Source organism: Lynx rufus, unplaced genomic scaffold, assembly GCF_022079265.1.
Source record: "Lynx rufus isolate CCGP_SWC_20201006 ecotype Redwood Valley unplaced genomic scaffold, mLynRuf1.p SCAF_4, whole genome shotgun sequence".
NCBI lineage: Eukaryota > Metazoa > Chordata > Mammalia > Carnivora > Felidae > Lynx > Lynx rufus.
In genome coordinates this window covers 157,771,024-157,784,949 of record NW_025814856.1, presented here as the reverse complement: position 1 = coordinate 157,784,949, position 13,926 = coordinate 157,771,024, and the positions used below count along the sequence as shown (strand labels likewise).

The following is a 13,926-nucleotide window of genomic DNA, read 5'->3' as shown; positions in this document are numbered from 1 at the left end:
TCCGAGGTGTCAGCACAGAGCCCGACGCGGGGCTCGAACCGACAGCTGTGAGATCATGACCCGAGCCGAAGTCAGATGTTCAACTGACTGAGCCACCCAGGCGACCCGTTCTTTAGTTTTTTTTTTTTTTTAATGTTTATTTATTTTTGAGAGAAAGAGACAGCATGAGGAGGGGAGAGGCAGAGAGAGAGGGAGACACAGAATCCGAAGCAGGATCCAGGCTCCAAGCTGTCAGTAGGAAGCCTGACACCGGGCTCAAACCCACAAACCGTGAGATCATGACCCGAGCTGAAGTCAGAGGCTTAACTGACTGAGTCATCCAGGTGCCCAGTAACAACTAACTTTTGAAGTAGACTTAGGTCTAGGGTTTTCATGTGGTCACCAATATTATTGTAGTCTGCACAATAGATGGTAAATGACAACAAGCATATTCATCATCAACTTTCTTGAGAAATAAAAATTGAGTACTTAATTTTTTTATTATCATACATTTTTTTTTCTGAGTCCACTTAGGCCAACAGGTTTATCACTAAAAGATCAAATTATAAAGCAAATAAGTAGTTGTAGATTTACACCACACACAAACAAATGCAAAGTACCGTATCAGGAACATTCATTCAGACCACTCTACATACTCTATGATAGGACTGGTCAGTCTCTAGTTCTTAAACACTTTTCACCTAAGCTATAACATCTTGCATTCCTCATTGTTCTCACCAACTGGTGACCCACAGGCTTCATGCAAATCTCAAATTTTGCCCTGCTTGTGGGTGGAGCTGGCAAGAATGGCATCTTTTTTGTCTTTTTAGTACCTTCTGAGGCTGGAAGGAGACGGGGCCCAAGCCACTCACTAATGAGGGCACTTTGTTTTTGCAGTAAGTTCCCTGGACACTGTCCTTCAAAAGAGTAAGTATTAGACCCACTGTTTCTGAAATGTGTGGGGAAAAGCCAGCTGGGTTTTTAGTGGAGCATCTCACATACTATTAGAGAAGACCTGGGCAGAAGTTGGAGTACTAAGTGAAAGTATCAAACCCATCCTGGCATGTTTTAATGCAACTAATTAAAAATTTTAAATATGGGACAAATGATAAATTGCACAGGGCTCTGGAGCAAAAGGCACGAACTAATATGTTCATAGAGCTCTTCTCTAACTTGAGATGAATTCTTCAACACTATCTTCTAATTTACAAATATTTTATTTATTGGGTCCATTTCAGTTTATTAATTTTTCTTTGGACCTTAAAAAGCTTCAGTGAGTATATTTTTCCTTTGCAAGGTTTCTAATTGGTTACTTCTATTTATTTCTCATTGTTTCATTTCTGCCTCTAAAATTTTTTGCCTCTTTTAAGACTGTTCTATTAGTTTAATAGTAGATTGTCATTAGATTTCTTTTTAAAAAAATTTTATTTTCTTGTAGCAAGAATAACATGAGATCAACCTTTTAACAAATTTTTAAATGTATGGTACAGTATTGTTGATTATAGGTACAATCCAGAACTCTTGAACTTACTCATCTTGCTTAACTGAAACTCTAAGCCTGATGATTAGTTTCTTTATGTGTTTGCAGTTTGGCTTTGAAGTTTCATCTCGAACCAGGGGAATCTCTCCTCTCTCCATGATCCCCCACTCCCCATCTAGCATGTGGTGTTTAAGTCACCTTTTCCTGGTCCTCTGATTTCCCAATCCAGAACTACAATTGTTGCCTGGTGTTGATATTGTTGGTATTACAGGTGCTTTGGTTCTGTGATTTGTGGCCGTTTGTAATGTGTATATTTTGGGTAACCATTTGGCTGCTGGTTGCATGTAGTTTTCCTTCAAGATGATATCTCCTTTTTAACCCTCACCCCATTTTGAACCCTAACACTTGACAAAAAGTTTAATGTTTTATTTCGATTTTGTTGTTAGGTCCCATTAAAATATGACCTTAGCTAAAGTGGCTATACCAAAAGAGATATATCAAAATGTTTTAGAACTATTTTATGCCATTGCTATCTGATATGATATAACAGTGTTCTTTTTCTTCCCTTCCTTTCTGTGGGAGTTGCTGTTGGTGCTACAGATGTATTTCCTCAGCAATCACTATTTTTTTTTTAATTTGAGAGAGAGAGAGAGAGGGAGGGGCAGAGTAAGAAAGAGAGAATCTTTTTTTAAAATCTTTTTTAATTTTTATTTATTTTTGAGAGAGAGAGGGAGAGACAGAGCACAAGTGGGGGAGGGGCAGAGAGAGAGGGAGACACAGAATCCAAAGCAGGAGAGAGAGAGAGAGAATCTTACGCAGGCCCCAAGCTCAGTGCAAAGCCCAATGCGGGGCTTGATCCCACGACTCTGGGAACATGAGCCAACTTGACAATAAATTATATTAAAAAAAATGAAATTAGGGGCGCCTGGGTGGCGCAGTCGGTTAAGCGCCCGACTTCAGCCAGGTCACGATCTCGCGGTCCATGAGTTCGAGCCCCGCGTCAGGCTCTGGGCTGATGGCTCAGAGCCTGGAGCCTGTTTCCGATTCTGTGTCTCTCTCTCTCTCTGCCCCTCCCCCGTTCATGCTCTGTCTCTCTCTGTCCCCCAAAAAAATAAATAAACGTTGAAAAAAAAATTAAAAAAAAATGAAATTAATAAAAGAAAAAAAAAGACACTCAACTGACTGAGCCACCCAGGTGCCCCAGCAATCACTATTCTTAAACACCCTGAAAAAATCATCTCAGTTTGTGTTCCCTCAGGGGCAGACTTTGAGACAAAGATTTTAATGGAAGTGTTTTTTGGTTTTTTTGAAAATTTAGGAAACATGCGCAGGAGAGTATGTGTATTGATATGCTCAGGGGAACATAGTAAATAAAGGGTACATTATTAAGCCAAGTTGTCAGAGTGGAAGACAAGCTTAATCCTGAGGGAGATCTCTGGCAGATGGTTAAAACACATGCCTCATAAGTATTACACTCCAGAGACGTAAGAACTTGGGTATATCCATGCCAATTTCCATGTCATGGGTTGAGGGTTGCTCCTCAGGGTTTTTGGTGCTCCCATCCCCACCTGCCTTTCCAACCTGCCATGTGTGTGGACAGTGGTCTTCCATATTTCTGAAAGAAGACCACCAGCAAAGAGATACAGATCACGATATTGTGATTTATAAGAAACATATATTTGGCCATTTGGATGACCAAAATGTATTTCTAATATATATTTGGTCTTTGTCCATCCACTATTTCTGGCTCACAGCTCCTCAAACCTTTGGAATTTCTTGTGATGAGAGTGATAAAGGTCTTTTATTAGGTTAATGAGGTGATGTTTGGAAAGCCTCTAAGGATGGGGGGCTGGTAGCCAGGAGAACTGAAACCTTGTGATTGGGAGGTTGGAACTTTTAGCTTCCCTCTTTCCTCCCGTCTCTAGTGGGGGAGAGAGGCCCTTAATCACTAATGGCCAATGATTTAATGAACCATGATTATGTAGTGAAGCTTCCATAAAAACCCACAAGGACAGGGTTTGGAGATCTTCCAGGCTGGTGAACATGTAGAGGTTCTGGGAGAGAGGCACTCCGGAAAGGGCATGGAAGTTCTGTGCCCCTTCTCGCATACCTTGCCTTCCACACCTCTAACATCTGGACGTTCATCTCTAACGTATGCTCTTATAATAAATGGTAAAGTATAAGTAAAGTGTTTTCCTGAGTTCTGTGAGCTGCTCTAGCAAATTAATTGAACCTGAGAAGGGGGTCAATGGTGGGGGGACGGGGGAGAGGGGAACATGGGTGATGGGCATTGAGGACGGCACTTGTTGGCATGAGCACTGAGTGTTGTATGTAAGCCATGAACCACGGGAATCTACCCCTAAAACCAAGAGCACACTTTACACACTGTATGTTAGCCAATTTGACAATAAATTAGTTAAAAAAAAAACAACACAAGAAAATCAACTGTACTGAGAATCAGGCTCGCGATTTCACTGTAATGGTGGCAGGTTTAAAAAGGACTGATTTACAACACTACCAAGATTCCTATGATAAACTCAGGACCCTCATAAGGAATAAACAGATTCTGAGACTTGGGATAGAGAGTTTATGTAGATACAAACGAAAACATTGATCTCAAGATAAGTCTGAACCTCTGAACTTTGTTAGAAAAGAGCAAAATGTTTTTACCTAGAGACCATGCACCTAACATGGATGTTTTATCTTGAAATCTGCCCCACCTCCATTTGCATGATAAATGCTTTTTCATCCCTTCACTTTCAATGTGCCTGTGTCTTTAGATCTGAAATGAGTCTCTCGTAGGCAGCATATACAAGGGTGTTGCTTTTTTATTCATTGCATGTCCCTGTGTTTTTGATTATAGTGTTTAGTCCGTTTATATTCAAGGTGGTTATTGATAGGTATGTACTAATTGCCATTTTGTTAGTTGTTTTATGGTTGTTTTTGTAGTTCTTCTCTATTCTCTTCTATTGCTGTCTTCTCTCATGGTTTGCTGGCTTTCTTTAGTTATATACGTGGATTCCTTTCTCTTTATTTTTTGCATATCTATTACCAAGTTTTGATTTGTGGTTACCATTAGGTTTATATATAACATTATGCACATAGCAGTCTATATAAAGTTTATGGTTGTTTAAGTGTAAAACCATTCTAAAAACACTAAATTGTCATTCCTTACATTTTAGGTGTATGGTGGCATATTTTACATCCTTTTGTTTTGTGATTCCCTTGACTGATGTTTATAGATATACTTAATTTTACTGCCTTTTTTCTTTCTTTTTTCCTCATTCTTGCTTATGGTCTTTCCTTTCCACTTAAAAAGTCCCCTTTAACATTTCTCGTAGGTTTAGTGGTCATGAATTCCTTTAACTTTTGTTTGTCTAGGAACTCTTTAGCCCTCTTCCTATTCTGAATGATAGCCTTGCTGGATAGAGTATTCTTGGCTACAGGTTTTTTTCCTTTTAGCACTTCGAATATATCATGCCACTCCCTTCTTGCCTGCGGAGTGCTGAAAACTCAGCTGATTGCCTGATGGGGTTTATCTTGTACGTAACTGTTTTTCTTTTTTCTTACTGCTTTTAAACTTCTCTGTTTATCACTACTTTGGTCATTTTAATTACTATGTGTCTTTGTGTGGACCTTATTGGGGTGATTTTGTTGGGGGCTCTTCATGCCTCCTGGATCTGAAGACATACCCTTTGGTAAAACAGGAAGGAATGTGCTATTGGGAGGGTGGGACCCTGGAATCGTCTAACAGACAAACAAAAAATCCCTTGACGGCTGCTTTGTCAGATGTGGTATCTTTACAAGAATAGATGAGCATAGTCTCTGACACTTGCTCTGTGGCTATTGGTATGATTAATGATCCTTTTTTTTTTTTTCATCAGGAAAAATCAATGAGAAAGAAAAGATCAAGAGCAGTTTATGTTTGTCTGGCTGGGCAGGCATTCATACACATTCACATTTTTACCCTGGTACTATGTTACCCAGCTGTGCCTAATGGCCCCATTGACCCTCATTTCCCACGAACATTTGGCATTCCCTGGCTTTCTGAGTTTTTCCCTACAGTAAGGAAGCACAGGGCATGGGTACAGGGAAGGGGCATCATATTTGGGAGCCCAGGGAATTTCAGATTCTGTGACCCGTCTCTATTTCTTCATCTCTCCCTCTTCATACCAATGGACAATGAGAAACCATAAACTCTCTTCAGTAACAGTTCTTTGAAAGAACAAAGTTCCAGATATTCTGGGTGCTCCGAGGCTCCTCTGGGACAGATTTGGAAGGGAAGACACAGAACACAGAGAAGCTTATGAGAAGTTTATTTTACAGACCACAACAGATTCTCCAGCCCAATTTCTGTAGAGGAACCATCCTCAGGGGCAGACAAGGGCTTCCACCAAGATCAGCCTACGGTTATGGTCCCAATGGTATAAATATATTTTGGTTCCACGGGCACCACTGCCTCATTGTTGGGGCAGATACCTAGTTGTGCAGTAACTTGGGCCACTGCTACTATTTGTGCAGTTTCTGAAAGAGACAAGGACAAAGATCTTTTCTGATAACACTGTAACCCCCAGTTTTCTGGCTTTTTTTTACTAGTTTCAGGAACCTCTCTACTGGGACCCAGTTTCCCCCCAGTCATCTGCAAATATATCTCCCTTGTTAGATTTTCTTATACAACCCCTCACCTTTCAGACCTGGGCATAGTCCCCATCCACTCTCCCTTTTCCTTCCCTCCTTTCCCTCCACCCTGCCCTGACATTCTGTTTCATGTCTAGAGTAACATTTCTCTTTATGGTTTCCCTACCCTAGTAGATAGTTCTTCACTTGGATGACCCCTATGCTTACTATTTTTTAAAAATTTTTAATGTTTATTTATTTTTGAGAGAGAGAAAGAGCATGAGTAGGGGAGGAACAGAGAAAGAGGGAGACACAGAATCCAAAGCAGGGTCCAGGCTCTGAGCTGTCAGCACAGAGCCCGATGCGGGGCTTGAACCCACAAACAGTGAGATCGTGACCTAAGCCCAAGTCGGACACTCGACCGACTGAGCCACCCAGGTGCCCCACCCTATACTTACCATTGATGTGAAAGTCCCAGTAGAAATTTCTTGGAGCATTCTCACAGAGGCAGGCAGTGAAACGATAGTTAAAAGGACCTTCGATTGTAATGTTGCTTCTGAGGTAAGATGTAATCTGGGGAGGAAGAAGTGGGCAGAGAGGACCCAGTGTTAGTCTGGGGAGTGGGAAAGGGAAAGAAAGACAAGAGAGCATGAAAGAGGAAGAGGAGGAGGCAGGAGAGGAGGAGGAGGAGGAGGAGGAGGAGGAGGAGGATAACATCTTTCATGCACAAAGCAGGGACAGATGTAGACCAGAAGCACTGGGGAGTCCTCTTTTGTCTATCATTTTCAGGAGCTAAAGCCTGGGTCAGAAGGTTTTCTGGCAACATGTCCTGCTTTAGTGCTATGGGTCTGGGCTCCGAAGGGAAGAGGTAAGTGAATTGACAGGGCAAGGAGAACTCATTCTGAGGCAGCCTTCATCTGAGGAGCACGCTTGCTGTGGTTTCCTGGCTAGGGCTTTCAGGAATGGCCTGCTACCACAGCTTGGATCTTGGGTGTGGAGGCCAAAACCGGACCTTGCTCCTGGAACTATGCTCCTCCCAACTCTGTGACCTTTGATGATTGAAGTGACATCTCTCAGTCTCTCTTTCCTCAGTTGTGAGAGGAAAACAGTCACCTACCAGACTTGGCTGTTAGATAAATGGATGAAATCTTGAAGGTAAATTTCCTTTTTCCTTTTTTAACTTGAGAGGGCTTTGCAACTTGATATATAAGTTTCAGCAGCGCCAGGAAGCTTTTGTCTGGTTAGTGTTCAGCAAGGGGTGTTACCCTGGAGTCCACAGACCCAGGGTGGGTCTGTGGATAGAATTCACTGAGTCTGTGAACTCAGATGGAAAGAAATTGTATCTTTATTTTATTAACCTCTCACTGAAATTGAACATTTCCTCCCACTATGTCATCAATGATCCTCAGTGGCATTTGCAGTGTGTGTGATTTTATCATGAAGGGAAACATAGATGTGTTCATACCACTTTACAGGTTTATATATCTCAAACTATTATCTGCATGCATCACTACCTTGAACACAGGGACATTATATCACGGGGTTGCATGGTCATGGCCAGGGCCATCTGCCCATCTCCTGAAGCTTGCCCAGGTAACTGGAAACTGTGCACTAAATAGCTTGTCAGCTCTAAATGGTGAGCTCCAGCTTTCTCCCCATTGGAATTTTACTCAGAATATTTTGGAGATCCTGGCATTTCTTTCAAGAAACCTACTCTTGCTGGGGGTTTATCTCTTATGACATTTACAACAGTTTATCCTAATGAGTCAGAATTTTCAACACTTGAATATTCAAAACAAAAAATCGAGGCCACTGGAATTCACTTGTCAAAACCAATGTACAGTTGGAGCTACTTATTCAGGCTGAGCAACAAGAACCGTTATGTAGATCATCCTTATAAGATAAATTTTAACTTGTCTATATTTTAAATGTATTGCCTTTTTAGCTAATATGTCAATAAAGTAATGTAAACAGTACCGTATCAAAAGTTTATTTTTAATAATCATTATCACTTGTTTTTCAGTATGGTAGTTTTCCTGTGTAGTCCAATGCATTTTATTTACACATTTATTTATTTATTATTTTTTTTGAGAGAGAGAGAGAGAGAGAGAGAGAAGGCACACCAGCCAGGGAGAGGGGCAAGAAGAGAGAGAGAAATAATCCCAAGCAGGCTCCACACTCAGCATGGAGCCCCATGCAGGGCTCAATTCCACGACCCCAGGACTGCAACCTGAGCTAATGTCTAGAATCAGATGCTCAAATGACTGAGCCAAACCAAGTGCCCCTATTCACGCATTTAAAAGTAATTTCCTCATAAGCATTCCCTAGACTTCAAGAGATCAACAAAATGGTCCATACCACAAATGTTTAATTTTTTTTTTATGTTTATTCAGTTTTTGAGAGAGAGAAAGAGAGACAGAGAGAGAGAGAGGCAGTGTGAGTGGGGAGGGGCAGAGAGGGAGACAGAATCTGAAGCAGGCTCCAGGCTCTGAGCTGTCAGCACAGAGCCCCACGTGAGGCTCAAACCCATGAACCATGAGATCATGACCTGAGCTGAAGTCCGGCGCTTAACTGACTGAGCCACCCAGGCACTTCCATACCACAAATGTTTAAGCAAAGCACTGTGGTTTGCTACAAGTTCTCTTCAACCTTAAAAGATTATATAATCTTTATATTCATGATTGAGGGTATAATCTATTTTAATTTTAAATTTGTGATCCTAATACCTCATTTGATCAAAAATTTACTTGCAAAACATTATAATTGTTAGAAAATGAAGATTAGGTATTAGAATCTTCACACATAAAAATTATATTTTCCTAAATTAAAAAAAATCTGAAGATGTTTCTGTAGCCAGACATTTTTTTTATATTGGAAGCTACAAATAAAAATTGGTTGACCAGAACTAACAAAATTCTTTCTAATTTGCAATGTATTCTATGAGATTCCTTGTACTTGGGTAGGTTTTAAAAAGATTGCCTGGGCGCCTAGGTGGCTCAGTTGGTTGAGCATCCGACTTTGGCTCAGGTCATGATCTCTTGGTTCCTGAGTTCGAGCCCTGTGTCAGGCTCTGCAGTGACAGCCCAGAGCCTGGAGCCTGCTTTGGATTCTGGGTCTCCCTCTCTCTCTGTCCTTCCCCCACTTGCATTCTCTCTCTCTCTGAAAAATGAATAAACATTAAAAAATTATTTTAAAAAATTGTTCTTTTATTATTTTATTTATTATTTTTTAATATGAAATTTATTGTCAAATTGGTTTCCATCCAACACCCAATGCTCATCCCAACAGGTGCCCTCCTCAATGCCCATCACCCACTTTCCCCTACCCCCCACCCCTCAGTTTATTCTCAGTTTTTAAGAGTCTCTTAATGTTTGTCTCCTTCCCTCTCTGTAACGTTTTTCCCCCTTCCCCTCCCCCATGGTCTTCTGTTAAGTTTCTCAGGATCCACATAAGAATGAAAACATATGGTATCTGTCTTTCTCTGTATGTATTAGCATTGTTCTTAAAACATAGTCCTATGAATCACAGTAGCACAAAATTATTTCACGTGTGATTTTGTTGATTAAGCACATTTTTTTACACCTATCACTTTTTCAGGGGTGGAAACAGACTTTCATTATCTATCATTACCAGGAACTACCATTATCACAAGACCTTTATGCATACATTCTCATTCTTTTTGTCATCAGTCGTTATGATAAACAAAACACAGAATTGAGAAATTATGATGTGGCCTCCCTCCCACCCCCAGCTAACATGCAGTATTCACATTCTTGGACTGTGAACAGACAAATTTGACAAAGCAGCCATGTTGTTCTTTGCTCAGTGATCAGAAATCTTTCTCTTACAGATATGGGGCCATTTCTAGAATATATTTTAAGGAATAACAATTCTCATGCTTCCAATTCTGTTTTCTTTTTAATCATTGTACTTAAATCTAATTTGAGTTAGGAAACTCATGCATGTGCTGCCTGAGAGAGTGTACTTCTAGAAGGAGGCAGGGGAGAAACGCCTGGGTTTTGGCCATAGAACAGAGGTAGCTAACAAGGGGCAGATTGCGTGTGGGGGACAACACGAGAGGAGACTGCTGGCAGGGAAGAGAAGGACACACTCTTCCCTGGGGAAAAGCCCTAAACCTGCACGGGTCCCTTCTCCTTGTGGCCCAGAGCAGCTGGTGATAAGGCACAGGTGAGACTTATGCTCATTTCCATTTGAAAACCTCTGATGTAATAAAGGGATTGGACCTCCCTCCCACAACTGCGAATTGGAGAAAGGGGAGAAGACAGCGTGGGCTCCTTGTTGGGGAGAGGAGGCTGGAACAGGACTGAACTTCTGACGATAGAGCAAAAGGGCAGAGGGAGGGGGGTCAACGCAGCCTTTGCTCAGAGTTCACTGCCAAGTTGCAAATCTTATCCCTTGTGTTCTGTGCAACATATCTCTTCTGCCCACCTGCCTCAATGCATTGGATGGGGTTGCAGTTTTCCTTGTGAGAACCCCCTATCCCCACCTCTCCTCTCAAACAATCATCTTCCGGACCTTGGAGGAACTCTTACCACTTCTCTCCCAGCTCATAAGCTTTCCCTCTCTTCTCCCTCTTAGCTGTGTTTTTCTTCACTACCCATTCCTTCTTTCCTTCTCTTCCTTCCTACACCTCAGGATCGGATTCCTTTATCTGTAAAATGAGAATAGTAATCTGCCCCGAGGTCTGATGATTGTTCTGAGGATCAAGTATATATGAGAATTGGGAGCATGAGGATTGCAGTTCATCATATTATTAAGTATAATGCATGATATTAAAGTGAGAGATTAATCTAATTGTATTCATAACTAAGGAGTCAGATTTGTCTTGAGTTCACCCCCTACCCCAGGCCTCTACTTACCACCATACATTCTCGCAATTCTGTTTTAACATTCATCTTCACAGTGATTTCTTCACTTGCATTTGCTCTGCGGGGCATCTGTACCTCCATTTTTATCACTTTTCGACCGCTTTGGGGAACAGGGAAGGAGGGTAGAGATCAGACATCTGTCCCGTGCACGAGAGGAGCACACAATGAGCAGAGCGTAAGCAACAGGGAAGGTGTAAAGCAAAGGGGATAATGAGAGCTGAATCAATTGCTGAGCATCAGAACCCCTGGACTTTTTTTAATTTTAATTTTTTAATTTACATCCAAGTTACTTAGCATATAGTGCAATAATGAAGAACCCCTGGAAATTTTTGATCCTTGTTTGCTTTGGTTGTTTTCTACAAGACTTTGTTTTGTTTAATATAGCAGCTTTGATGCTTTATTTAAAATTGAGCATTGTCTTTCTTTCCACTGACAAAAAAATGAATTAAAAAAAAAGGAATAAAAGAATAATATTACATGTCATTTCTTAATAAAATCCTTCAGGTTCTGTTGACTGTCCACTAATGTGGGGTGGGGGAGGCTCAAGTCATCATTACTAGAAAATTCCATGTCAACAGAATCGTGTTAAACCAAAAACATCTCAATGCACTGGAGGAATTTTTAGAGTCATCCTTGAGGTCATCCTTCTTTGTTTCCTGGTGGGGCCTAGGTATTTGTATTTCTTTAGCACTGCAGAGAATTTGGACATATGGCCATGTTTGAGGCCTTTAGATGCCACCCTACTTTTAAGCCACATATCACAATCTGATGGGAAAAGAAATGGAAGCAGAGAGAAGTCAAGGATTTCTTCATCAGGGAGACCTGGGTTCAAGACTAGGAGAGTTACTTTCTTTCTCCCAGAAACTCCTGGCTGAACTCCTTGGTATTGGTGGGACAGGAGGGAATTTACGGTTTTGGCTACAATGCTTCACAGTCCCATTTTCCTAGGGTAAAGCATCTCAGATTTTGGAGATATTCCATTTCTTGTGCCAGTTGCTCTAGTGCTCAGTGTACAGGAATTCCAAAATTCCTCCAAAATTCCTCTCATTTGTAAATGAATTTAGGAGTGATAAGATGACCAGCTTAGCTAGAGTGAGTGATCAGATAGCTTGCCCAGGAGTGAGGAGCTTCCTGGGATGACAGCTTTTTAGTGCTAACACTGAGAAATTTCTGGGCAGATGGGGATTCTGATCACCCTAATTAGTACAGCTTATTTCACCAACTTGCTGCCCCCTAAGGGCTACATGGGGTGATATCTGTGTCTGAACCTGTCCGCATTCAAAATTTCTTAGGACATTGGGCTCCATTCTACCAACTTGTCAAAACTCTGAATGTTTTACTCCAGGACAGGACATCTGGTTGTGCCACTGAGGGTACCATCAGAATCACAATCCCAAAACCCAGCATTCAAAACCCTGTTCTTGTTGAGAAAACCCCCTAGATTTGCTGAGTGTCCCTGCTTCTCCCAGACTCTGGCTCCATTTCCTACTTCATTTCCCCCAATTTTCCTGCTTCCTTCAAATATGTACCCTCAATGTTTTGGCTTCTGAGCCTGTGTTCCCAGGTCCTAGTGTAGGTGGTGGGTGAGTGTGTACTTGCTTTTGTCTTTGAGCTTCAGAATAGGAAGAATGTCTAAGCTGCTTGGCTGGCTCAACCTTGGACCATGGGGTCAAGGATCAGTGATCAGAGCCTCTGATCCTTTAGTGAGTCCTACCAACATTGCTTAAAGCTATCGCTAGAACTCACAGGCTTGCTAAACCTGCTGTTCTAGGAGGCAAGGTGTGAGAATGTAAAGTTTACTGACCAGAAATCTGACAAAGGTGTAGGCTATGGACAGGATGTGGATCAGAGCCATAGAGCAAGACTGATTGTTACTTATAGCCTATATGCACACTGGGAGACTTATTTCCATGGACAACCTAGAAGAACCCCGTGGAAATATGAGTATAGTTTATGAGACTTCCTAAGAGGAGAGAAGTGGAACTTGAAATGGGGTTTAGGAGAGTCTCTGGGACCAGAGTTCTGGAAAGTTGAAAAGTTTTCAGGAAAGGATGTAGAGATTTTCAGGCTAAGATAAGATCCTTCCCTGAAAGGATTTTTGTGAGGAAGAGAAAGGCTTGGCTCACGTGTTTTCCTGAGCTTTGTTGGTCCCCAGCTGCAGACAGAGAACCAGGAGCAGGGCAGCAGAGCTGGCTCTGAACAGGAGCTGGAGAAAGTGCATGGTGGAGGAGACAGAATGTGACGTCTTAGAGAACACAGTCCCGGGTGCCCAGCATACTCCTTATATGCAGAGCAAGCAAGTGAGAGAGCTGCCAAGTGGATCCCTGTGGTCAACTACCCAAATACTCTTCCCACTCATGATCTTTCCTTGTTGAGCTGAAGTTTGTTTTCCTATGGAAAAAGTCAACATTCGTCTATAGTGTTAGTGTCTGAGAAAAGAGATTATCCTTCCTCGTTTACTTGGTATGTCAGAATTTCACAGAGTGTCCAGGACCTCAAAAGACCTCAAAAGCTCTTCCCTCTTATGCAAATGTTTTCTTTTCCCTCATAATCATATGCCTGCTGTATGTAGCTTTAGCTACAGTCTGCTCCCCTAGTCTCTAGAGGCAGAGAGCCCAGCTGTGGGTAGCAGGTTTCAGATCACAGCTGTAGGAAACTTTTGCTATCCCCTTATGGTAAGTTCAAGAGGAGATGTTCTTCAAAAAATTTTGTAGGGCTGCTAGGGTGATTAGGATTCACCTAGAGGGTTACCACCAATCATAAGAGAGGAGAAAACTAGAGGTGGGCTGCTCTGGATGATGGGGAATTAAGGCCATATAACTGGGTGACATGAAGACGTGTGTGATTGTTGAGTCCTTAATTTCAGAGACTGTAACACACACACACACACACACTCTATTGGTTCTATTTGAGAATCCTAATACAGCTGGTGTTTGGGAAAGGACAATAAATGTTGAAAGG

At 41.7% G+C, this 13,926-nt stretch overlaps 1 protein-coding gene and 1 pseudogene across 1 annotated transcript; one reads left to right on the top strand and one right to left on the bottom strand.

The window, feature by feature from the left end:
• LOC124523493 (olfactory receptor 2F1-like) overlaps positions 1 to 13,926 on the top strand; it is a 335,826-nt pseudogene that overhangs the window by 270,877 nt on the left and 51,023 nt on the right.
• PIP (prolactin induced protein) lies at positions 5,859 to 13,186 on the bottom strand. The gene is made up of 4 exons (XM_047096284.1): positions 13,092 to 13,186; positions 10,957 to 11,065; positions 6,535 to 6,649; positions 5,859 to 5,983 (listed from the first exon to the last, which is right to left on the bottom strand). The coding sequence occupies exons 1-4, from the start codon at positions 13,184 to 13,186 to the stop codon at positions 5,859 to 5,861; spliced, it is 444 nt and encodes a 147-aa protein (XP_046952240.1).

Excerpts from the sequence above, each read along its gene's own strand:
- PIP (XM_047096284.1), bottom strand. The coding sequence starts at position 13,186 with ATGCACTTTCTCCAGCTCCTGTTCAGAGCCAGCTCTGCTGCCCTGCTC. Across the intron at positions 6,650-10,956 it reads AATTGCGAGAATGTATGGTG|ATTACATCTTACCTCAGAAG; the intron begins GTAAGTAGAGGC and ends CTTCCTCCCCAG. Across the intron at positions 5,984-6,534 it reads CTGGGACTTTCACATCAATG|AAACTGCACAAATAGTAGCA; the intron begins GTAAGTATAGGG and ends TGTCTCTTTCAG.